Source organism: Narcine bancroftii, chromosome 11 (assembly GCF_036971445.1).
Source record: "Narcine bancroftii isolate sNarBan1 chromosome 11, sNarBan1.hap1, whole genome shotgun sequence".
Lineage (NCBI taxonomy): Eukaryota > Metazoa > Chordata > Chondrichthyes > Torpediniformes > Narcinidae > Narcine > Narcine bancroftii.
In genome coordinates this window covers 10,358,812-10,385,240 of record NC_091479.1, presented here as the reverse complement: position 1 = coordinate 10,385,240, position 26,429 = coordinate 10,358,812, and the positions used below count along the sequence as shown (strand labels likewise).

Here is a 26,429-nt window from a genome sequence, read left to right as displayed (position 1 = left end):
CAAGATTTGAACCTTGGTCAAGCACTGTTGCACCAACCATGACACACCTTCCCCTAACCATGACGTCCCTCATGGAGCAGTACTGATCCCCACATTCCCGACTCCAGATATTCTGAAGCCCACCCTGGTTCTCACTTGCAGTCCAGACCCTCCAACTCCCATTCCAAGGCAGTGTCAGATGCCATAAGATTGGAATTGTCCTTTTTCCCTCATGTGATAATATTTGCCGTTCCGTAAATCTGTTTAATTTTTTGAAAAAAAGTGAGCTGCTTCCTCTCTTTACGAGGTTGACTGGCCTGGATAACACGCAAAACAGAGTTTTTCACCGTATCTTGGGATAATTCCATGCAATGTGACTGATCTTCATTATTCCTCTGCTCCAGACGAGACAGATTGTCGGCGGAAGATGACCATCCGATCGAAGGTAGGGGAATGGGGTGGTCTTGCCATGGGTCTCTCCTCTCCTCTAGTCACCTGTTACCGTGCAGCCTCACCTGGAACTCCGCTACCCAGGCGTCCCACCTCATTGGAGTTCCCTACACTCCATTGCCCAGCGTCATAAAGTAACCCACTACCGGCAATGTGATCCGACTGCCAGACACATCTTTCCCTCTCCGCCTTCTGCAGTGTCCGCTCTCCTTGTGACTTCCTCGTCCAGTTGTCCCTTTCCACTATCACCCCTTGGAACATTCCCCTGTGGCAGATGGAAATACTCTACTTTCACCCACTCCTCTTCCCTCACCACCATTTGGAGCTCCAAACAGTCCTTTCAAGTGAAAAAATACTTCACTTGTGAATCTACAGGGGTCATCTACTGCATCCGGTGGTCTCACCTACATTGGAAAGACTGGACACAGACTGGGAGATCGCTTTCTCGAACACCTTTGCTCTGTCCACTGCAATAGTGTGGATCTCCCAGTGGTCACCCATTTCAATTCCCCGCCCAATTGAACTGGATGGTATTAACATGGACTTCTCCAGTTTCTGTTATCTGCATGGGCAGAGTCGATGTAGAAAGATTCTTTCCCATGGTGGGTGGGAGAGTCTAGGTCAAGAGGGCACAGCTTCAAGATTGAAGGGCATTCGCTTGGAACAGAGATGCAGAGGAATTTCTTCAGCCGGAGCATCTGTGGAATTTGTTGCCACAGGCAGTTGTGGAGGCCGGGTCATTGGGTGTATTTAAGGCAGAGATTGATAGGTTCTTCATGAGCCATCAGTAGTTATGGGGAGAAGGCCAGGCAGTGGGGCTAAGTGAGAAAATGGATCACCTCATCATTGAGTTGAATGGCCTTTTTCTGCTGCTGTCTTATGGGGGTCTTAGAATGCCATCCAGCCAGGAAAAAAGTTACACTGCAGCCACACACAATATTCGGGTGGTTGAGAAAGGGGATTGGATGGACAGGAGTAGGGCAGTTATAGTGCGGGAATGCGGTAGACATGATAGTCACAGAACAGGACAGAGGGCTGAATGGTCTAATTCTCAGGGACACTGGACCACACCCCATTTGATTCCATTTCACTGTTTGCCAGGTGACCCAGTACATTTCCAGGGCAGAGGAGCTGAAGGCACTCGTCACCAAGGGCAACAGAGCCAACTTTGAGCAGTCCAAGTCAGCAAGAGGCCTGTTGAAAGGTGAGGGAGACATGTCGTCGACCGATCCCAGCTGCCACCGAGGTGGTTCCTTGTACTGCATCTCCTGCTTGATCCATTTGTCCAGGCAAGGTGTCAATGTCTTAATTTCCTGTCTATTGTTGATCACCAGGAGGGAGACAGTTCAGAGTCAACTACCCATTCTGACCCTCTGAAGTCGCATTCAAAAGGCATTGGACGGAAGGAGCTTAGAAGGATATGGATGCAGGCAAATGGTGCTAGCACTGAGTGCCTTAGGCAGCATGGACAAGTTGGGCCAAATGGTCTGTTTCATGCTGTACAACTCTAAGCATCGACCAGTTGCCTGGTCACCACTACCTTCACCAGCACTTTAATTCCAGATTGTATTAATGACTTGTGCATAAATCGTACTACAGCTGCCAGTTTAGGATTTGAACCAATGTCTTCAACGATAAGTCCCTGAATGTGGCTTCATAGGTAGATAGAGTTGTAAAGTGAGCTTTTGGCATGTTGGCCTTCATAAATCAGAGTACAGTACTGAGTCCAGGAGTTGGGATGTTATATAAAGTAATAGAAGACGTTGGTGAGGCCAGATTTGGAGGATTTATGTACAGTTTTGGTCACCGAACTACAGGAACAATATCAATAACTAACCTTTTGATTTTTAATTTAGACATACGCCACAGTAAAAGGCCATTTTGGTCCTCGAGTAGGTTAATTGGGGGGCACGGTCTCGTGGGCCTGAAATGGCCTGTTACCATACTGGAGGAAGGAGACAGAGGGATAGGGAAACAGAGAGAGCCAGAGGAAAGGGTTAATAGGGATAGTGAGGGGGTTGGGGGGGGATGGCGGAAACCAGAGAATTGGTGTTAATGCTGTCTGGAGGGTGCCCAGACAGAATATGAGGTGTTGTTCCTCCACTTTGGGGGTCTCAGTCTTGAGACCATGGGCAGACACACCAGCAATGTAAAAACACGACGTTGGAGGAGCTCAGCCATCATACAGAGTACTTTATAAAGGGCCACTGGGAGATCGCTGCTATTGCAATGGACAATAGACAATAGGAGCTGGAGTAGGCCCTTCGGCCCGTCGAGCCAGCACCGCCATTTTACAGATCATGGCTGGTCACTACTATCAGTACCCCTTTCCAGCCTTATCCCCATAACCCTCAACTCCTTTGCCCACTAGAGTCTTATCTAACTCTCTTTTGAACATAATCAGCGAATCTGCCTCTACCACCCTCTGTGGCAGAGCATTCCACAGATTCACACTTCTCTGGGTAAAAAAATGTTTTCTCATCTCCCTCCTAAAGGGCCTACCCTGTAGTCTTAAACTATGCCCTCTAGTCCTCGTCTCCCCCATCATTGGGAACAAGTAATCCGACTTCACCCTGTCTATCCCCCTGATGATTTTGTATACCTCAATCATGTCCCCCCTCATCCTTCTAAACTCCATCGGATACAAGTCCAGTTTTTCTAGCCTTTCAGCATATGTCAACCCCGCCATCCCTGGAACTAACCTTGTAAATCTGCGCTGCACACCCTCTAGAGCTAGTATGTCCTTCCTCAAAATTGGAGACCAGAACTGGACGCAATACTCCAGGTGGGGTCTCACCAGGGCCCTGTACAACTGCAGAAGGGCGTCTCTGTTCCTTTACTCCAATCCCCTCTTTATGAAAGCCAACATGCCATTTGCCTTCTTCACAGCTTTCTGAACCTGCATGCTAGTCTTCAGTGACCGGTGAACAAGTACACCCAGATCCATTTGCTCCTCCCCACTCCCTAGCTTGTCTCCATTTAAATAATACTCAGCTTTCCTATTATTGCCCCCAAAATGGATAACCTCACATTTGCTCACATTGAACGTCATCTTCCATTAAGCAGCCCACTCCCCCAACCTGTCCAAGTCCCTCTGCATTTTCCTGACATCCTCCTCACACCCCACACCGCCACCCAGTTTAGTGTCATCTGCAAATTTGCTCAAGTTATTAATAATCCCCTCATCCAAATCATTTACATAAATTACAAACAACTGAGGACCCAATACCGATCCCTGCGGCACTCAACTCATCACATCCTGCCATCCTGAAAAGGACTGGCTTACTCCAACCCCTTGTTTCCTATTTCTTAACCAATTTCCTATCCATGTCAGCACCTTACCTCCAATTCCATGCTCCCTGATCTTGCCCACTAGTCTCCCGTGCGGTACCTTATCAAAGGCCTTCTGGAAGTCCAAATACACCACATCCACTGGCTCTTCCAAGTCCACCCTCTTTGTCACATCCTCGAAAAATTCCAGAAGGTTAGTCAAGCATCACTTACCCTTAAGGAATCCATGCTGACTAGCCCTTATACTATTATTTCTGCCTAAGTGTTCTGCTATGACTCCTTTTATGATAGACTCCAATATCTTCCCCACCACCGATGTCAGGCGAAGATGCCCCACGCAGCAAACTCCCAGTCTGCATCCAGTCTGTCTGATGTAGAAGAATTTTCCTGTGCATTTAGGGAGGAAACCTGGAATCTTTAGGACGTAAGGAAGAACTTCAGCCCATCAAAGCTATTTTGGCTGTCAAAGCAATTCTACCATTTAATTTACCTATAGCTTCCCCATATTTCCATCCACTCCCTTGACCACCCACCTGCAATACAGGCAATTCACAGCATCCACTTACCATGTATAGCTGTATACTAGTCAATGCCTTGTTTTTTGGTCCAGAAATCACTTGTTTTCCTTATGACCTGTGTAAAAGTTAACCCCCTTTAATTTTGGCCCCGGCCGCCCACCCATCCCAGTGTCCAACACCTCGACCACTATTGCAGGAAAAAAAGTTTTCTCCGGCACAGAGGAAAGTTTCTAGGCAAAACCATTATTTACAAGAAGGATATCATGGAGAAGTTGGTCTCTGAAGAGCAGAGCTCTGAACTCCAGAACCGTGAGAAAGAGCACCCATATTTCTATCCACATACACGTGATAAGAAAAGATTCCCTTACAGGGAACAAAGGAGCTTTACAACATGTTTCAAGGCCATTTGGCTTATCTCGATGAGCAGAGCAGAACATCTTGTTGGTGAAAAAAATGAGCTGGTCACATCGATCTCAAGGTGCCACATAATTTATTGAGTCAACAATTAGGGGAGGATAAGTCGGGGGGGGGGGCTAGAAAACTAATAGAACAACTGTTAGGAGCAGGCAGCATATGATTCCTGCAGAACAGGTAAATCTTAAATTTTTCTCCCACAATCGTGACCCTCGTCCCCGTCCGCCCGTCCATCAGAGCTCCCGCCGCCCTGACCGCCCGCCCATCCAAGTTTACACCGCCCCGACCGCGAACCCCACCCCAATTGCAGATCCTCGCCCTGACTACCTGCCCATCCGAGTTCCTGACCACCCGTCTATCCAAGGGCATGATATCACGACCGTGGATCCTCACCTCGGCCACCCTTCTGAGCGCCCGATGCTTTGAACGACTCAGGTACCTATCGTGGTCAAAAGTAGTATCTGTATAATAGTCAATGCCCCCCAACTTTGACCCAAAAAAATTGGTCCCCAAAACTCGAGTATTTACCATAAATTAAAAGTCTGTGCATGCTCAACGGCAGAGGTGGGAATCAAACCTGGGTTCTGCAGCTATGAGACAACAGCTGTGCCCACTGCATTACCATGCCGCTCGTGGGCACTTCTGAAGTGCCGTGCCCCTCCTTGGAGTTTGGGGGGGAAGGTGGGAGCGGCGGTCCTGTGAGGGGTAGTTGCCCACCGCAAGACCGCACTGATTTGAAAGGCAGGGCTCATCAGTGACTGGATCTGTTGGTTCTGTTCTGGTCTCCACTACATCAGAGAGGCTGGATGCAGACTAGGAGATTGCTTCAGGTGGTACCTGCTGGCTGGAACATGCTGGCAATGCTGTGGCTTCCTCGGTGACTATTGAAGGAAGGCGGTCGGGTCTTGACCTGTGCCACACTGGGGATGTCAGCCAGACCTGAGCCATTGGGCTTTGAGCCCAGTCCCTAGGCTGTGAGCAAATCAGTGATGGGTCGCCCTGGTCCTGGGGCTCAACCCCACCCAGGATGTGGAGACAGGGGTCCTGGTAAGCAGATCTGGTGCCAACTGCCCCCCTCTCCTTCTCTGGGGACAATGGTCAAGAGGCTCCCCCCATAATTCCCCATCCCATCTTCCATTCTGTGTTTCAGAGATGTCTCGGGATAAGCCCCGACTGCTGGCTGCACTGGAGATCGGTTCAGCTGCCGTCGCCAAGGTGAAGCTGCTTGTGATCTGCTAGAGTGTCGGGTGGGACTGGGGCCTGGATCAGAACCTTGTGGCGCAGTGGGGTGGGTGGGCGGGCGTTCAGCCTATCTTAGAAGAACCTTAACATTAAATCTACCCCAAACTATGTATGCACAGGTGTACTTTTGTGTGTGTATGAGAGAGATACCTAAATCATTACAGTCCAGGCTGAAATGTAGGAAGTTGCTTCAAAGTTCAGTCTTTCAAATTCAGTGTTGAAGTACAGACCTTTGAAGTTTGATGCCCAGAATTAATGATGAACTGAAGGGGAAGACTGGAGTTGTGGCTGCTACAGATTCACTAATTCTCCTTATGTTACCTTTGAAGAAATGTCCATCCACACGGTCATCTCAGTCCTGGTCCTTTTGCAGGCAAGACTCGAACTGGGTGGCCTCCATGAAGCTTCCAAGACCCTGGCACCGGTCTCTCCAAGTGACCTTCACTGTTCGTCCCACTCAAAATGAAGCAAAAGTCCCTCCTGGCACAGGTCAATCCACCGAAAAGGCCCAGTCATTCACAGAGCATGTTTTGCTCTGAATTCCACAAAAATGGGCGGTCACAAGAGCTGTTTACCCTCCAGCATCAGGGCGGTTCTCCCTCGCAAAATCACGGTGTCTTTGTAAATATATCGAATCTGGAACAGACTGTGACAAAACTCCCCTCAGTTCTTCCAACGTATCGAATTATCGCTGGGCTGTGACTTGAGTTGTTCTTGTTCCTGGACATTAATATGGGAAAGAAGTGGGATTTAGCGGTGCTCAAAGGTGGCAGGGACTCAATGGGCTGAAGGGCATTGATTCACTGTGTATCTGTTTTCCCTCTGTTCTGTACCCAGGAAGAAGAGGGTGATGACTCGATGGAAACCCTCCAGTTGTACCAGCAGAGCCTGGGAGAGCTGTTGCTCATGTTAGCCGGTGAGTGGGCTTTGGCAGGGCAACTGGGAGAGGTTGAGTTCAGTGGGCAGAGTGGTCACTTCTTGTACTTCAACATTAGCATGGTGTGCAAAGAAACTCCATGTAGTCAGAGGGAGTCAGGCACAGAATCTGAAAGGACCGGTAAACACACCACACACCACACACACAGTTTCACTGTCAGTGGGCATCCCTGGCCTTGCATCCTGTGGTGCTTGGGGACGAAGGCTGGTTTCAGTTCACACTCTATCTGCGCCCTCTTCCCATCCTACACCCTCCAATGTCTCACTGCCCTGCTAAGTCTGACCATTTTACCTGAGTTTAAACTCATTAACATGAGTGATCCAGTCTTCCGCTGCCGAGATACTGATCGCTTGACCGCCATCTCTCCCTAGCCTACCCCTCCTCCTCCTCTCTGCTCCCTAACACCTCCACATTCAACTCAACTGTGCAACTGGATCCTTCTGTAAATCAGCATTGAATTTTATTTCATTAAAGTTCCAGTAACCTGTCCTGAGAATTTTTTTTTCCATGTTAAAATCTCTATATACTTGCACGTTGTTGTTGGGGACTCATTGAGCACTACAGAAATGCAGGTTTTTGTTGTGGCTACTCTGGTCCTGTACAATTGCAAGTTACTCTTGTGAACTGATCCGGTACTACACAAATATAACTTGTTGCATTTGGAGGTTGTCTTGGAATCACAGAAAATAGAGGCTGTAGAAATCAGTCAGGCCTTCGAGCCTCCCCACAATTCAATACATGTGTTTTCAGTCCCCGATTCCTACATCCTCTCCACGCGATATCTTGGGACACAACCAACTACCTGTGGAATATATCTGAACTGGGCTTCAACATGTTCTGTGGTCAGGTGTTCCATAAGTTCACAACTCTCTGAGTGAAGATGTTTCAGTCCCAAATGGCTTCGCCTTTCTCCTTCGACTGAGATTCCTTATTCTTAACTCCCCCTAACATGGGCAACATTCTTCCTGCATCTAACCTGTCCAGTCCTATCAGAATTTTCTGTGTCTCCATGAGAACCCCTCTGATCTCAGTTCCAGTGAGTAGAGAATGCGTAGAGAAGGATTTCAGCCCCAGCGACGGCGTGACAGAAGACTCTCTGATCCAAGGGCCATTCCCCGGGGATATCCACAGAGCCAGTCACTCAGGACTGCTAGAAGACCATCAACTTGATGACAGACGCACTTTGGTCTGCCCGAAACCTGTTGGTCTTTCAGAACACAGAGATGTCTATGAGGGAAAGCTGCTGACTGGCACATTCCAGGCTGCAGGAGTAAGTGCTGAGGGAAGCATTGGTGCAGCCGATGTGGGGAAGGGCCACAGTCTCAAGTCCTCCCATTACCGCGAGAGTGAAGACAATAGAGTGATGGGGGGGGGGAGGTGGGGGGGGTTGGGAAAGAAATGACAAGGTGCCACAAGGATGGTAATGGGGTATTGAGAGAACAAATATGACCGTGTACATTAATGGGAATGTATAGATATGACTAACATTATGGATATGCAAAGACTTTGAACAGTTCTCTTTTGTCAATAATTTATCACATGTAAAGTCTAGCTTCTTAATTTATTTCTGTAATGTATAATTTACTTCAAACAAAAGGCCCCAGAATTGGGATGCATAAATCAAGATTTAGATGGGATGTAGATTTGCAGACACAGATAAAAGAAAAGGATTGGATGGAGTTAGGTAAGAGTAATATGACTAAAATTATAAATGTAAGATATAGGTTAGTCCAATATAATATATTTGACTCCACAAAAATTAAATAGATTAAATCCTGCCATATCAGATTTATGTTTATGGTGTAGATCTGAGATTGGAACTTTTTTTTGCACTCAACTTGGCAATGCCCTAAAGTTCAACATTTTGGGTTAGCGGTAGGTAATTTTTTGGAACAAATTACGGGGGCCAAATTCCCACAGGATCCAATGTTATTTTTATTGAGTAATATTAAGATCAAATATGTACCAAACTGAATTTGTGCAGATTGCTTTAGTGGTTTCTAAGAAATGTATAGCAACATCATGGAAGTCAGATATAGATTTAAGTATGGAAAGATGGCAGGCAGAACTTTGTAGTTGTATACCATTAGAGAAGATCGCACAATCTGCGAGATAAATGTCATGTGTTTTGGAAAATATGGGGCCGATGTTTACAAAATGTGGGTTTGCATGTTTAATAGACACTCTGGAGACCTTGGTAATCTCCAGTATAGACTTCCCGTGGTATTTTCTGGTTTTTCTTTTTATTTTTCTGTTTTTTTCTTCTTTAAAGGGTGGGAGGGTGGGGTTATACATATGTATAACTTTTTGAATTGAATCTAATGTAATTATTACTGTGGTTTAAAATTTGTAAATAAAATAATTTTTAATAAAGTCTAGCTTCTTTAATTAATATGTTCTGGACCTGCCCTAGCTTATAAAAAAATTTTTTCAAACATTATCAGCAATTTTTCAATTTAAAATTTAATTGCTCATTTTGGAACATTCCGAGAAGATGATGTGTTACTAACTTAAATTCAAAGCCGCATTTTATCTTTTAATTTGTTGACCGCCAGAAGTTAAATTTTGATTAAATGGAAAGATAATACCCCACTTACTCATGCCCAATGGCCAAGGAATATTATGTTTAAATTTGGAAAAAATTAGATATGCGATTAATGATTCAAATATTAAATTACAAATGATATGGGGCTCGTTATTGACTACTACCATAACCTTGAGGTTTTGTGTTAATCTGTAATTTTGGCAACTGTGCCAATTAGATTTATGAATGTTAATCGTCAACCATTTAGGGGACAGGGTTTTGAATTTTTTTTCCTCTTTGTTATGTTCTATTTTATTATCATGTTTGAGCTTTTGAACTTATGATCATTTTTATGGCTTTATTTTTCTGGTCCTGTATCACACTTCAGAATTGTAGTGTTAAAATATTTTTATTGGGTAAAATAAAATCAATAAAAATATTTTGAAAAGAAAGAATGAAGTTGAGTGGAATGCTGGTCTGTCTAGTCTATTTTTCATCCATCAGTCCTGAGTCCTGCCATCCCAGGAATCAGTCTGAAGGACCTTCGCTGCCCCACCTCACCTTAGTGAACGGGCAGAGTCCACGGAGCAAGACTGACTCTGGCTTGGACCTGTGGCAACTCCACTTGGCACTGGCCTCCCCTTTCAGAGCTGACTGCTCCTTTCCAGCCCCTTGTCTTTGATATGAGCTCCACTGAAGTGGGGGGGAGGGGGGAGGGGAGGGTTTTGTGGGGATGAGTTAATTGAGCTGACCACTGAATCTCTCTCTCTCTCTCTCTCTCTCTCTCTCTCTCTCTCTCTCTCTCTCTCTCTCTCTCTCTCTCTCTTCTCTCTTCTCTCTCTCATCCCAATTGTAGCTGAGCCACAGGGCAGAAGACGGGTGATGCTACACACAGAGGTAAGGATGCCTGTTGTCCTGTTCAGACCACATCATCTTGTACTTCAAGATTCCTTTATTGTCAATAAGCAGGTGTAATATTACATGAAATGAGTTTGTCTGCTGTAAGGCAGACAAATTCGCCGTCGACAAAAATTGCCTGAAGCTCCTCTTACAGTCAGAGAAAGAGAAGCAAAAGAGAGTTCCCTCAGAGTCACTGAGTGTCTGTAGATTCGCCTCCAGTGCTCCCACAGTCTCCGCAGCCACAGAGTCCAGACCAAACCATCGGCAGCCCGAGCTCCAGAACCGAACTTCCAACACGATTCAGGGCCCTCTCGCATCCTGATACCCCCCCCCTCAGCCAGTCTCTTGACCGCAGTCGCCAGCAGCCACAGAGTCCCTCGTCAGTCTGCATCCATGGTCACCGTCCCGTGGGTCGACTCCTTTGCTTCGCCTTCTCAAACAGAGGAGGGTCTCCCCGTTTTCTGGTGCCCTGCAGCAGTCCTCCATTTTACTGGAGTTTGCATCCCCTCGTGCCCACTGCCAATTATAGGCGCTACCATCTTTGGCCAAGACCCTGCGGTTGCAATTAAAAACGCTGTTGGCTACTTTAAAAGGCCATTTAAAGCCTGTAGTGATGGTAGTTGGACTGGATGGTTAGGCCCTGCAAAGCAGCGCTGTTTCTCCATTCCTTGTTTCTCCACAGGTCCACACCAGCAGCGGCACTGACATTTAGCTGTTTCCTGATTAATAGTTTGTCGATGAAACAATGTTTTACTCCTTGGCATTGAATTACATTCTGTGAATGTGATTATTTAAAATTTGAGAAATCTGTTGATGCTGGGAATCTAATTCAAAAACAGAAGATACTGGAAATGTTCAGCAGGGCTAAGCCGTATCTGTGGGAAGGGGAACAGAGATTATCGTCATGTGCTTCAAGATTCAGTGAGAAAGTTTGTTTTGCAAGCAGATCGGCTACTCAACCCATAGATAGTACAGCAGAAAAACACGGGGTTTGTTGTTGGAGAGAGAGATCAGTCAGAACAGAGGAGTCTCCACATTGAACCGGTTTGTCCGAGCATTGTTTCGGGGTTGATCTTTTCCTTGTGTTTTTAACAGATCAAGAACCTCATGGGTCGAGCCGAATATCTGAAGGAACAATTGAAGGTTGGCCAAGTTATTTGTTAATGTGGGTGTGGAGAGGAGGGGGTTGTGGAGCAGAGTGGGGAGTGGGGAGGAGATGGGGAATGGAGTGAGGAGGGGTGTGTGGGGGAGGGGGTGTGATGGAGAGGGGAGGGGGTGCGGGGAAGAAAGTGGAGCGGGTTGTGGGTTGGAGTGGGGAGGGAGTGGGGTAGGCGGAGGGGGGCGTTGGGGTGTATGGAGGGGGTTGCAGGGTAGAGTAGTGAGGGGATGCGGGGTGGACTGGGGAGGGTGCGTGGCGGAGTGGGAAGAGAGGTGTGGGTTGGAGGGAGGGAGTGTGGGGTAGGGAGTGTGTGGGAAGGGGATATTTGGCGGAGTAGGGAAGGGGTGTGTGTTGTCAGGGTCGTTGTGGGGCAGATGCTGACAGCTGGGGGCTGGTGATGTTACAGCAGTGTGACAGCAATGTAAGAGCTAGGGGCAGGAGTCAACCATCTGGCCCATCGAGCATGCTCCATGCCGTAGGATCATGGCTGATCTGGCCACATATCAACCATCTGGCCCATCGAGCATGCTCCATGCCGTAGGATCATGGCTGATCTGGCCACATATCAACCATCTGGCCCATTGAGCCTGCTCCATGCCGTAGGATCATGGCTGATCTGGCCATATATCAACCATCTGGCTCATTGAGCCTGCTCCATGCCGTAGGATCATGGCTGATCTGGCCACATATCAACCATCTGGCCCATCGAGCCTGCTCCATGCCGTAGGATCGTGGCTGATCTGGCCATATATCAACCATCTGGCCCATCGAGCCTGCTCCATGCCGTAGGATCGTGGCTGACCTGGCCACATATCAACCATCTGGCCCATCGAGCCTGCTCCATGCCGTAGGATCATGGCTGATCTGGCCACATATCAACCATCTGGCCCATTGAGCCTGCTCCATGCCGTAGGATCATGGCTGATCTGGCCATATATCAACCATCTGGCTCATTGAGCCTGCTCCATGCCGTAGGATCATGGCTGATCTGGCCACATATCAACCATCTGGCCCATCGAGCCTGCTCCATGCCGTAGGATCGTGGCTGATCTGGCCATATATCAACCATCTGGCCCATCGAGCCTGCTCCATGCCGTAGGATCGTGGCTGATCTGGCCATATATCAACCATCTGGCTCATTGAGCCTGCTCCATGCCGTAGGATCGTGGCTGATCTGGCCATATATCAACCATCTGGCCCATCGAGCCTGCTCCATGCCGTAGGATCATGGCTGATCTGGCCACATATCAACCATCTGGCCCATCGAGCCTGCTCCATGCCGTAGGATCATGGCTGATCTGGCCACATATCAACCATCTGGCCCATCGAGCCTGCTCCATGCCGTAGGATCGTGGCTGATCTGGCCACATATCAACCATCTGGCCCATTGAGCCTGCTCCATGCCGTAGGATCGTGGCTGATCTGGCCATATATCAACCATCTGGCCCATCGAGCCTGCTCCATGCCATAGGATCATGGCTGATCTGGCCATATATCAACCATCTGGCTCATTGAGCCTGCTCCATGCCGTAGGATCATGGCTGATCTGGCCACATATCAACCATCTGGCCCATCGAGCCTGCTCCATGCCGTACGATCCATGGCTGATCTGGCCACGTATCAACCATCTGGCCCATCGAGCCTGCTCCATGCTGTAGGATCATGGCTGATCGGGCCACTTATCAACCATCTGGCCCATCGAGCCTGCTCCATGCCGTAGGATCATGGCTGATCTGGCCACATATCAACCAACCCACCTGTTCCCCAGATCCCCCAACTCCCTTATTCTTTCAAAAAATCTATCTGTGTCTTAAATACATCCCATGAGGCACTCTCTGCTGCTTTCTTGGGCAGAGAAATCCACAGATTCGCTTCTGTCTAGGTGAAGCAATTCCCCCTTATCGCGGTCTTAAATCTCTTGCCCAAGTCTTGATGGTTATCACCTGCCATCTTCCCCATACCTTTGATAATTTTTTCATGTTTCTATAAGAATCATCCTTCTGAACTCCGGTGAGTATAGTCTATGGCTACTCAATCTCTCCTCGTAAGCTAACCGCTTGTCTGGTATCAACCTGGTAAATCTCTGTCCTGGTTCCAAACTCTGTCCATCCCTTCTCAAGTAAGGAGAACAGAACTGCATGCGGTGCTCCAGAAGTGGTCTCAGATCTGTGGTTAAAAGGTATAACTAATTTGGAGGACTCATTCACAACTTATTCTTGTTTTTTTGTGTCTTTTTCTCTCTGCCTGTCTCCCTCTGCCTGTTTTCTCTCTCTCTCTCTCTCTCTCTCTCTCTCGATTCATCTCAGTCTCTCTCTGTCTGTCTGTCTCCCTCTATTTCTCACTTTCTGTGTTTCATTTCCTCTTTGTCGATGTGATGATCCAACAGTTTATAAAATGTTTTGCGTATCTTTACCCGGTCGAGTGAATTCTGTTTCCCTTTGCTTCAGATGCGTGAGAATCAGAAGGAAGCGACATCCATGGACCAGGATCTCTTTTCAGAGTCGGTGAAAAGCAGTGAGTACCCTACACCCTCTTCACACACTCCCGGCACCACGTGACTCGTTATCCCAGGAACAAGGCCCAACAAGAAAAACTCATGTCACGGGACCCCTTCTTGGGTGGGGGAACCTGGGGAGATTCGTTCTGCTGTACACGAGCCCCAAGGTACTGAGGGTAGGCCTGATCCTCCCTCGATTTTAAATTTAGAAATACAGCACGGTAATGAGCCCTTCTAGCTTACGACCCAATGCCACCAATTAAGCTACAACCCCAGTACATTTTGAACGGTGGGAGGAAACCAAAGTGCCTGGAGAAAACCCGTGCAGACACAGGGAAAACGTATAAACTCATTACAGGCAGCGCCAAATTCGAACCCCGGTTGCGCTGTAAGAGCGCTGACTGTGTTCATGTCGGGGGTAACAATGCCAACTGAATTACCAGGTGATATTGTAAATTGCATTGCTTGTAGTTCAAGGTGTCACAATCAAATAGGATCAAATAGAAAAAAAATGTTTGAATGTTTAACATTTCAATGCAGCGAAAATATAGGTTGGTGATTCGATCCACGGTGATGTTCCGTTAGTTTTGGGATACCTGGTCGATAATTCCTTCCCAATTCATTGACACCATTTTTGACCTTCGTGGATCCAGCTGTAACTTTCATGCTGGGTGCGGGTAAAAACATTCCTGGTTGAGCTGGGCGTGAAGAGACGGTGATCGACTTTGAGAAACTTACCCACTTCTCCTCGGACGTGTGCCTCAGGAGTGAGGAGATGGTGATCGAGTTTTGAGAAACTACCTCAGTTTTCCTCTCCCTCTCAGTGTTTTTGATAGAGGAGACCAGAATATTTGTTGATGTGTTTTAGCAAGGGTCCTGAAGGAGGTGAGAAGAGGCATAATGATAATGAGTTTATTGTCATTGTTGAGGAGAAAGAATTTCACTACTAACACCAGGATAACGCTTCAGAAGGGTTTATTAGAGCGAGATATCTAGGAGAGCAGTCCCTGTAACAGCCAGGGCTCAACTCTGAACTACACAGTTGTACAGCTCAAATTTATACGGTGAAGTAAACAACCTAGTTTGTAAAATCTTCAGAATGCGTTACAATGTTAATAAGGAGTTGATCACATCCCGGGAAGTGAAAGTTGTTCAAAGGACATAGTGTGGTTAAAGTATTTATTAGAAAACAAAGAAAGTTATCTAGAGATATTCTTTAGCAGACTTAAATGTTATCTTGGAGTGTGGTTTCCCCCTAGCTGACTCATTCCATTCTCACAAACAACTTTTATATTATGCCACTAACCCCTTAAGAGTTACTCTGCCATCTACAGTATCCTACCATTTTGCAAATTCCTTCCACACATATACACAGTAAAACTTCTGGTATCCAGAATTCAGGCAATTGGCAAAAAAAAAATCAGGAAAATAAATTTAAATTTTAAAATAAATAAGAATAAAATAACACGTGAAAAATAAGTATGTTTAAAATGGTAATAAATCTTCTCTGAAGTAAACCTTTGGTGAAGATGGGAGCAAATGTTCAGCCAGCGGAGGGCCTTGATCGGGCTTTGCTCGTAGCAGCTGTTTGAATAAAGTTGTGTGAAACAGCAATGGTGTCACCCAAGATGAAGAGCTGGTTGTTGCCGCTCGCTGTTGGGGCGACTCTCAAAGTGTCTCCTTATGCCTGCTTAGTGAGAGTTACATCAGTCAGAGGCTTTATCTGTAAACTTGGGGGGGAGGGGGGTTAATTATCTATAATGTTATTCGAATTTCAGTCGGCTCCGTTGAGGGGGAGGAACCTGCAGATGCAGAGACGGTTAAATGTTTTCAAAGAATTTGGCTAAAAATAAAATAAAATGCTTTAAGGTTTATATATTTGTGCAAGTGGAGTTTGTTCAGTGTAAGTAGAGTGCAGTATTTTTGTCTTTTAAACTGTTTATTCTTAATGCAGGTGTATTAGTTAGGCATTGTGAGAGTAAGTCTCAAGCAACCAGAAAATACACTTATCCGGCATTTACCAATCTCCATGGGTGCTGGAAACCAGGAGTTTTACTATATAATACAGTGAGCATATGCATTGTAATTCCTACTTGCTGCATCTGAACAGGTACTTTGGAGAAAAAAAGTGAAACACAGAAGTTTGCAAACACTGTGATTGTAGTTGGCCCCTTTTACACTGAGATCCCATCAAATTGGCATGTCAACGACCCATGTTTAAAACTAGGTCGGGTTGAAGCGTTCACACAATACGACCTTTTGAGGACCCGGCATCCCGGTGTACAAGGAGTCGGGACCTGCAGCATTACAGAGCTGGTGTCCCAGGAAGGCCTTTTACAGAGGAGCAGATGTGAAATGCATTGGCTCCGATACTACCTACCTTGGAAGGTAAGTACCAGGATGAAAATTACCCCGCCCCCCCATCCTGGATTTGTTGTGTTCACACGGATAAGTGAAACGTATAAAAGGCGATTAATTACCAGTCTTTCAAGGGCAGTGTAAAATGGCCTTAGAGTGTAAAAGGAGGTCTCCATTGGAGATGCTGTGAAACCTACTGAGTTCCTCCAGTATTTCTGTGTTGTTACTTTGTAAAAGAAATGCTACAATAGTACACATAATTGAATTAAAGACAGTAAATGCAAAGGATAGATGGTTAATAAATATTTGCAGTTATTTTAGTGCAAAGAAAAGTGACTGCAATTGAGTACAGTCCTCTTGTCAAAGTAGTTCCTGGTTTGCCTTCAAGTCTGATGGCTTTTGGAAAGAAACTGTTCTTGTGCCTGGAGGTGCTGGTCTTCAGGCTTTGGTACCTTCTGCCCAAAGGTAGCAGTGACCAGGGTGGCAGGGGTCCTTTATGGCCTCACCCTCCATGAGGGAGTGGGCCTGAACACCACGGTGGATCTGTTCTTCTGCTTCGCCCTCTTGCAAATTCACCGGACCAGGAGCAGGATCTTCCCAGCTCAGAAACCCACTCCGTGCGCATTTTCTCCTGAACGCAGGCACAGTCAGAATCGTCAGGAAGCTGGTTACCAACCGTAGCATGGACCCTTGCTAATCCATCCCGAGCACAGCCGATGAAGTAGGATCCAACATTGCAGCTGAAAGCTGCGAGAGGATTGTCTGCCTGCTCATGGTTGGCCAATTGCTCTTGAATTCCCTCTGCGATTGGCTGATGCATTCTCGTGGGCTTGACCCTATTTTGGCTGGTGTTGGTCCAGCCTAGTCCTGATTGGTCAGTGTTAAAGCCCTCATTAGTTCCCGATACAATTGGGATGAACATTTGACATTCCCGCGTGGACGTAGACCGCACATATTACGTGCAGGAGTTCTCCAACCCTTGCCCTGCTCCCACTTGACCCAGGTAGGCTGTGATCTCGGTGTCTCTTTCACAGTTACAGAGAATATAATTGTAATTGCCAGTGATCGAGAACACATAAATACTCCCACCCTCTCTTTAACATCTTGACCACGTCAGTCCTAAACTGCCTTGTGTGTGGCAAAGTGGTGGGGGCAGGAGCTAATTGTACACACCCCACAATGCATGACCTTTGACCCTGCCTCACTGTATACTTGACTGGTCACAGAACACTGATGCTTTATGTCCAGGACTGAATACCATGACAAAGGCCCTGCCCCATTCTCCACCCACCCTCAGTACAATAGACGCAGGTGTCGCTGAGCAAACGTTCTCAGCTCCTCAAATGAAGTCGGCGTTTATCTCGGTGCATGTTGATCCCCAGTTTGTTTTGTATCTGTTCTATTGGTTTGGACATTGAAAATTGAGTTGAAGACATCCCGAACCGGGGGCTGTTGTGAAATTTTAAAACGGGCCAGTGTTCAGGAAGGTTTGGATGTACTTGCTCCACACTGGGAAAGGTTAAAAAGGTTAGGACTTTATTCTCTGGAGCGTCGAAGAATGTGGGGAGATTTGATAGAGGTATTTAAAATTATGAGGGGAACATTGTAGGTCAGGTTTTTCCACTGAAAGGGAGGTGAGATACAAAGCAGAGGACATAGGTTAAGAGTGAAAGGGGAAAAGTTTAGGGGGAACTTCACACAAAGAGCTGCCAGCTGAAGTGATGAATGCGGACTCAATATTAAAATTTAAGAAGAATTTGGACAGGTACATGGATGGGAGGGATGTGGAGGGCTATGGCCTGGGTGCAGGTCAGTGGGGCTAGGTTTTTTTTTAAAAAATGGCTCGGCACAGACTAGAAGGGCTGAAGGGGCCTGTTCCTGTGCTGAGGTGTTCTATGGTCTACTGCTGGGATGGAGCTAAGGTGGCAGTGGTTGTCAACCTTTCTTTCCACTCACAGACCACTTTAAGCAATCCCTTACTAGCCACAGAGCACCTATGGCATAAAGAAGTCTTAAAATGTGACAGGAAATCACAAAAATAGGTTATATATAAAGAACGGTACGTGATGGGAAATTTTTACAGTGATTTTCGTGATTAGCAGCTCAAAATCCATAAAATACACCCAAAAGCGTCAGGAAACAAAATCTTTGTTGTCCACTGTTATTGGTGAATGTTCCTCCTCTTATAAATGGTGGACATTTTTATTATTAATTTCCTTCAAAATCCATCAGGTAACAAAAATCTATCATTCACAAAATTAAGTTAAGCATAGGATGTCATAAGTGCTCTGTGGTTAGTAAAGGAGTAATTAAGGTGGTCTGTGAGTGGTAAAGAGAAGGTTGAGAACCACTGGCCAAGTTCCAAGGTAGCACAATGACCTCAGAGTCACACGGAGACAGGCCCTTGGCCCCATAAGGTTTGTGCCGACCGCCAAGCACCTGTTTGCACCGATCTTCCACATTTCCATCAACCCCCCCCCGAGATTCCACACAAGGGGTAATCCATGGTGGCTTTTTAACGTGCTCATCCACGCACCTTTTTGGGATACTGGAGGAAACCGGATAGCCTGGAGGGAAATCCACAAGGTCACGGTGGTGGCTGGGGGGGGGAGGGGTTTGGGGAGGGGAGTGAGGGGGGAAAAAATGGGGCGAAGGAGCAGCCCTGTCACCTGTGGCACAGCCGAGCACTGAGAGTGGCTCTGACGGAGCTATAGGTTTTGAGCTATACTCACTCTTTAAGACTACCCCAAGTTAGCCTTACATTAAATACAATAGCGAAAACCTACCGGGAACAAACATTACCTAAGTTGATGGAAGGAGAAGAAAAGAAAAGAATGGACTCAGTAGAATTTCTGGTGTATTTTTGTTGACTGACAACATTGTCTGACTGGCTTAATGCAACCTAGATTGTATACATAAAATGGATGAGAGGAGGGGGTGGGGGGGTGGCTTGGGAGGAGGGAGGGGGGGGGGGAGAAAAAGTTACTGTATATGTGTGAAAAAGAAAAAGTGTATATCATGGCTAACGTGATTTATGGTGTGAAAAATAAAAAATTTAAAAATAAATAAATAAATAAATAGAAATCTAGATGCCATGTATGATTAAAAAGCTTGGAACTAAAAAAAAGACTACCCCAAGTTGCATCTTTCGGAAGAAGCCTCAAGCCCAGAACCATCTTCCCTTGCAGAGAAGGAGCAAGGATGGTTATTCCCAGTGATCACTCATTCAACGTATTTAAACCCACATTTGGAGAGGTGAAGGCCCAGGAACATTTCACCTGTTGCCCTATCTCAGTTCATCTGTACTGGCTCCCATTCTGACACCACCCTGAATCTGTGTCCTGGTTTTCACGCTCACCACTTCTGCAATTTGCTCAGTAAAACATAGTTGGAGAAACTCTGCAGGTTATGCAGTGTCCAGCCCCCCCACATCTCCATCGGGCACACAAAACTCAAAACGGTCAACCAGTTTACCTATCTCGGCTGCACCATTTCATCAGATGCAAGGATCGACAATGAGATAGACAACAGACTCGCCAAGGCAAATAGCGCCTTTGGAAGACTACACAAAAGAGTCTGGAAAAACAACCAACTGAAAAACCTCACAAAGATAAGCGTATACAGAGCCGTTGTCATACCCACACTCCTGTTCGGCTCCGAATCATGGGTCCTCTACCGGCACCACCTACGGCTCCTAGAACGCTTCCACCAGCGTTGTCTCCGCTCCATCCTCAACATCCATTGGAGCGCTCACACCCCTAACGTCGAGGTACTCGAGATGGCAGAGGTCGACAGCATCGAGTCCACGCTGCTGAAGATCCAGCTGCGCTGGATGGGTCACGTCTCCAGAATGGAGGACCATCGCCTTCCCAAGATCGTATTATATGGCGAGCTCTCCACTGGCCACCGTGACAGAGGTGCACCAAAGAAAAGGTACAAGGACTGCCTAAAGAAATCTCTTGGTGCCTGCCACATTGACCACCGCCAGTGGGCTGATAACGCCTCAAACCGTGCATCTTGGCGCCTCACAGTTTGGCGGGCAGCAGCCTCCTTTGAAGAAGACCGCAGAGCCCACCTCTCTGACAAAAGGCAAAGGAGGAAAAACCCAACACCCAACCCCAACCAACCAATTTTCCCTTGCAACCGCTGCAATCGTGTCTGCCTGTCCCGCATCGGACTGGTCAGCCACAAACGAGCCTGCAGCTGACGTGGACTTTTTACCCCCTCCATAAATCTTCGTCCGCGAAGCCAAGCCAAAGATAGGAGATCCATCAGTGAGATTGGCTGAGTTCCTCCAACTGTGTTTTACTGGAGCATTTCTTTGTTTCATCACAGAGTCTGCAGATTTTGGTGTTTCACTGCAGTGAGCATTGTACTGCTTTATTTTTTTTTTATTTTTCACACTATAAACCATATTGACCAAGATACATACAGGCATTTTTTCTCTTGAATATATAGTGTCATTTTCTCCCCCTTTTCCCCCCCTCCCTTCCCTCCCTCCCTCACCCCCTTCCAAATTTATTTGAAGTTGAATCTATAAGATACATTAAACCGTTAAACAATGTTGTCATTTAATAAAAATAAACAAGAAATTTTACTGAGTCAGTTCTTTTCGTTCTCTTCTCCTTCTGTCATTTTAGGTGGTGGAAGTCCATGGTAGGATTTCTCTATTGTGTTTCATGTATGGCTCCCATATTTGTTTGAATATTGTGATGTTATTTCTTAAATGATATGTTATTTTTTCTAATGGAATACATTTATTCATTTCTATATACCATTGTTGTATTCTCAAATTATCTTCTAATTTCCAGGCTGACATAATACATTATTTTGCTACAGCTAGGGCTATCAGAACAAATCTTTTTTGTGCTCCATCCAAATCGAGTCCAAATTCTTTGTTTTTTATGTTACTTAGGAGGAAGATCTCTAGGTTTTTTGGTATATTGCTTTTTGTGATTTTATTTAATATCTGGTTTAGATCTTCCCAAAATTTTTTCACTTTCTCACATGTCCAAATTGCATGAATTGTTGTTCCCGTTTCCTTTTTACAGCGAAAACATCTGTCAGATACTGTTGGGTCCCATTTATTTAACTTTTGAGGTGTGATGTATAGCCTCTGTATCCAGTTATATTGTATCATACGTAACCTCGTGTTTATTGTATTTCTCATCGTTCCGGAGCAGAGCTTCTCCCATGTTTCATTCTTTATCTTTATGTTTAGATCTTGTTCCCATTTTTGTTTAGGTTTACCGTTTGCTTCCTCGTTCTCCTTTTCTTGCAGTTTGATGTACATGTTTGTTACAAATTTTTTAATTATCATTGTGTCTGTAATCACATATTCAAAGCTGCTTCCTTCTGGTAACCTCAGACTGTTTCCCAGTTTGTCCTTCAAGTAGGTTTTCAGTTAGCAGAATTGATAAGAACAGAAAATAATATAAAAGGGATAAAAATAAAAGACAAGGAATATAAAATCAGTCTATTTGCAGATGATGTTATAGTATACTTAACAGAACCAGAACTATCAATAAAAGAATTATATAAGAAATTGAAGGAATATGGAGAAGTGTCGGGTTACAAGATCAACATAAATAAAAGTGAAGCAATGCCTATGAATGATGCGGATTTCTCAAAATTTAAGAAGGAATCACCATTTAGATGGCAAATGCAAGCAATAAGATACCTAGGTGTACAAATAAACAAAAATCTCGGCCAATTATATAAACTCAATTATTATCCACTAATGAAAAAATTACAGGATGATTTAGAGCATTGGAAAGATTTACCATTAACACTAATAGGAAGGATAAACTGTATTAAAATGAACATTTTTCCAAGGATATTATACCTATTTCAGGCATTGCCAATACAACTGACAGAGAAATTCTTCAAGGAGTTAAAGAAAATAATAAGGAAATTTTTATGGAAAGGGGGGAAACCGAGGATAGCACTAGATAAATTAACAGAATGGTATAAACAAGGAGGCTTACAACTGCCAAACTTTAAAAATTATTATAGAGCCGCACAATTAAGATACCTATCAGATTTTTATCAAACAAGGGAAAAGCCAGATTGGACTAGATTAGAATTAGATAAAATAGGGGAAAAGACACCTGAACACATATTATATAAATGGGATGAAAAATTGGTACAACATAGAAGTTCTCCAGTATTACATCATCTACTCAATATTTGGAAGAAGATTCATGTAGAAAGAAATAAAACAAATTATCAATTACCAAAACTAATATTGACGCAAAACAAGTTACTCCCTTTTACAATAGATAACCTTTCCTTTAGAGAATGGGAGAAAAAAGGGATTAAAAGAATAGAAAATTGTTTTTCAGGAAATAGATTATTATCCTTTGAACAAATGAAAGATAAATACAATGTAACTCAAGATACAGCGCTGGCATATTACCAATTGAGATCCTACTTGAAGGATAAATTAGGAAGCAGTTTGAGTTTGCCAGAGGGAAGTAACTTTGAATATGTGATTACAGATACAATGATAATCAAAAGATTTATAACAAATATGTATATTAAACTGCAAGAAAAGGAGAATGAGGAAACAAATGGTAAAACTAAACAAAAATGGGAACAGGATTTAAATATAAAGATAAAAAAGGAAACATGGGAGAAGTTATGCTCTGGAACGATGAGAAATACAATAAATACGAGGTTACGTATGATACAATATAACTGGATACACAGGCTATACATTACACCTCAAAAGTTAAATAAATGGGACCCAACAGTATCTGATAGATGTTTTCGATGTAAAAAAGAAATGGGAACAACAATTCATGCAATCTGGACATGTGAGAAAGTAGAAAAATTTTGGGAAGATCTCAATCAGATATTAAATAAAATAACAGAAAACAATATACCAAAGAATCCAGAGATCTTTCTCCTAAGTAACATAAAAAACAAAGAATTTGGAATTGATTTGGAGGATGCACAAAAAAGATTTGTTAAGATAGCTCTAGCCGTAGCAAAAAAATGTATTATGTCAACCTGGAAATTGGAAGATAATTTGAAAATACAACAATGGTATATAGAAATGAATAAATGTATTCCATTAGAAAAAATAACATATAGTTTAAGAAATAATATTGAAATATTCGAACAAATATGGGAGCCTTACATGAAACACAATAGCGAAAACCTACCGGGGACAATCACTACCTAAGTTAACGGAAGGAAAAGGAAATGAAAAGAATGGACTCAGTGGAATTTCTGGTGTATTTTTATTGAATGACAACATTGTCTGACTGGTTTAATGTATCCTAGATTTATACCTTAAATGGACGGGAGGTGGGGAGGGTGGGAGGGGAGGAGGGAGGGGGGGGAGAAAATGACATTGTATATGTGTGAAAAGGAAAAAATGTATATATTTATGGTGTGAAAAATAAAAAATTTTTAAAAAGTCGGTTTTCAGTTGGTGGTATGCAAACATGGTATCGTGAGTTATATTAGATTTATCCTTCATTTGTTCAAAGGATAATAATTTATTTCCCGAAAAACAATTTTCTATTCTTTTAATCCCTTTTCTCTCCCGTTCTCTGAAGGAAAGGTTATCTATTGTGAAAGGGATTACCTGATTTTGCGTCAATATTAGTTTTGGTAGTTGGTAGTTTGTTTTATTCCTTTCTACGTGAATCTTCTTCCAAATGTTGAGCATTGTACTGCTTCATTAAAGGCACCATTGAAGTGCAGGTTTTTACTGGGGAAGGGGTGCCTGATTTCTGAAGAGCATACAACACTACAGCCCTCAATGCTGTGCCAACCCATATATTCCTTAACGAAATTACTAAACCTCCCCCCATCCCCTAAGTCCTCATATTTTTCTTTCATCCATGTGCATCTCTTAAATGCCCCTAATGTTTCAGCCTCCACCACCATCCCAGGCAAGGCATTCCAGGCACCCACAACTTTCTGTGTTTAAAAAATTTCCCTGACGTCTCCCCTAAATTTCCCTACCTTAACTTTGTACAAATATCCTGGTGTTTTCCATTCCTGCCCTGGTGCTAGCTGTCCACCTTATCTATGCTTCTCAGAATCTTGTAGACCTCTATTAAGTCTCCTCTCATCCTCCTACGCTCCAAAGTGAAAAGTCCCAGCTCTGCTAATCTTGCCTCATAAGACTTGTTTTCCAATTCAGCCAATATCCTGGTGAATCTCCTCTGCGCCCTCTCCACAGCTTCCACATCCTTCCTATAATGAGATGACCAAAACTGAACACAATCAGTGTGGTCTCACCAGAGATTTGTAGAGTGGCAACATGACCTCTCGACTCCTGAACTCAACAACCCCATTAATGAATTAATTAGTATGTCAGCAATAAGTTGTAAAAGACTGTCCCCCCCCCCCCCCCCCCCCAGAATTTCTACTTACGATATAGGCTTCGAGCTATACTCATTCTTTAAGACTACTTCAAGTTGGCACTTATTGCTGAGAGCCTCAATAGTCCTTTACCGACCATCCCACTTCTCCGGTGGAGTGATGCTGTTAAACACACTGCTAAGCACCACACTCTTGGTTATTTAAAATTTAGCCAATCCATTTCAAGTAATGGCAAAATTCTGTCTATTACATATCAAAATATGTATCAAATGTTCCCGCTGGTGTAACGTAACGTGAGATTTATTGTGATTGACCTGATGAGGCAGTGACCACAGAACACATCCTGGGACCTTGGCTGTTCGCCAGCTGTGGCAAATGGCGACTGTTGGCTTCGTTTGCTGTGCTGTCATTTTAAGATATGTTAGACAGGTTTAAAATAAATTTTTATTGTTTTGACATAATCTAGCTTCCCAAACCAAGTTTCAGTGGAAACCTATTTAGTGGCAGGACCGTAGGGGAGCATCGCCATGGGGGACACGCTAAATCGAAGGATATTAAGGTTTTGATTTTATACCTGGTGTATAAGACGGCTCTGGTTTTGTGGTGACATTTTCAAGGTTCAAATTCCGTCTTATATGCTGACATACAGCATCACGGTTGGTGTAGCAGTTAGCACAACGCCGAAACAGCGCCAGCGATTGGGACCAGGGTTTGAATCCCATGCTGTCTGTAAGGAGTTTGTACGTGTCTGTGTGGGTTTTCCTCAGACGCTCCGGTTTTCTCTCATCATTCGAACCGTACCGGGAGTTGCAGGTTAATGGGGTTTAAATTGGGTGACATGGACTTGTGGGCTGAAATGGCCTGTTACTGTGCTGTATGTCTAAATTTTAAAAATTTGAAATAGAGGCTTAATTCCCGATTTGAATTCAAATTTTCAAAAACTGCGAGGACCCGTTATGGATTACCTTCATAATCTTTGATTTGTTATGAAGGTAGAACTGTTGACTAATGAGGTAATTTATCGCTGATAAGAATTCTGTCTCTTTTGCCAAACAGCTTCTTTCTTGGTCATGGGTTTAGATTTTCCTTTTTTATAATAATATAATTTATCAATACAGTATCATGTTTGATTAAAATGTGGAGAATCATGGATGGAATAATGTGATTTAAATGTAATGTATCTTTTTGAATTTTACCATCTATATTCATTGTTTTGGATATGAAATTTTAATGTTAATAAAAATATTGAAAAATAAATTTAAAATGTACAGTCACTGCCATAATTATTCCAGCAGTGCAAGTTGGGGTTGCAGATTGATTCATCCTTTTTTGACGTTACATTGCAGATTGCGTAATCCAATGAATGCTAGTGTGCGGGGAGCACCTCGATGATGACATCCCACAATCTTCCTCGTCGTAACCCGGACACAGCTGCAAGAAGACTTCGGCATAACCCCACTGTTATCCTGGTACAAGCCATCCCTGAGTTTTAGCTGATTGTTGAGTAGAGCCTGTACCATAGAACCATGGTTTAAGAACCTTTGCTTGAAAAGGTGTATGTTCAACAAAAAAATAAATAATTTTCATTGCGGTAAAATGTATTTACAGAATAACTGCTTAGAAGGAGCAGTCTTATTCAAGTGCGGCCTAAGTTAGGCTTTTAATTTTGGGATGGTCTCCTTGCCCCTGCATTATTCCCCCTGAATCAATAGGGTTTTTTTTTTTAACCACCTTTCCTTTGAGGTCAGTCAAGCCAGTGGGAAATGACCACCGACCTCCACAACCAGGAGTTCCACAGGTTAAAGAAAAGCCAGAAT

At 44.4% G+C, this 26,429-nt stretch overlaps 1 protein-coding gene across 1 annotated transcript in view; it reads left to right on the top strand.

The window, feature by feature from the left end:
• Window positions 1-26,209, top strand: part of ulk3 (unc-51 like kinase 3) — a 43,120-nt gene extending 16,911 nt beyond the window's left edge. Inside the window, exons 9-16 of the mRNA XM_069902238.1 lie at window positions 384-424; window positions 1,531-1,633; window positions 5,803-5,867; window positions 6,732-6,810; window positions 10,212-10,252; window positions 11,351-11,398; window positions 13,862-13,928; window positions 25,959-26,209. Of these exons, the coding sequence (XP_069758339.1) occupies window positions 384-424; window positions 1,531-1,633; window positions 5,803-5,867; window positions 6,732-6,810; window positions 10,212-10,252; window positions 11,351-11,398; window positions 13,862-13,928; window positions 25,959-25,975 (461 nt within the window). The 3' untranslated portion in view covers window positions 25,976-26,209. The remainder of the gene's footprint in view (window positions 1-383; window positions 425-1,530; window positions 1,634-5,802; window positions 5,868-6,731; window positions 6,811-10,211; window positions 10,253-11,350; window positions 11,399-13,861; window positions 13,929-25,958) is intronic.
• The last annotated feature ends 220 nt before the right edge of the window (window positions 26,210-26,429 follow it).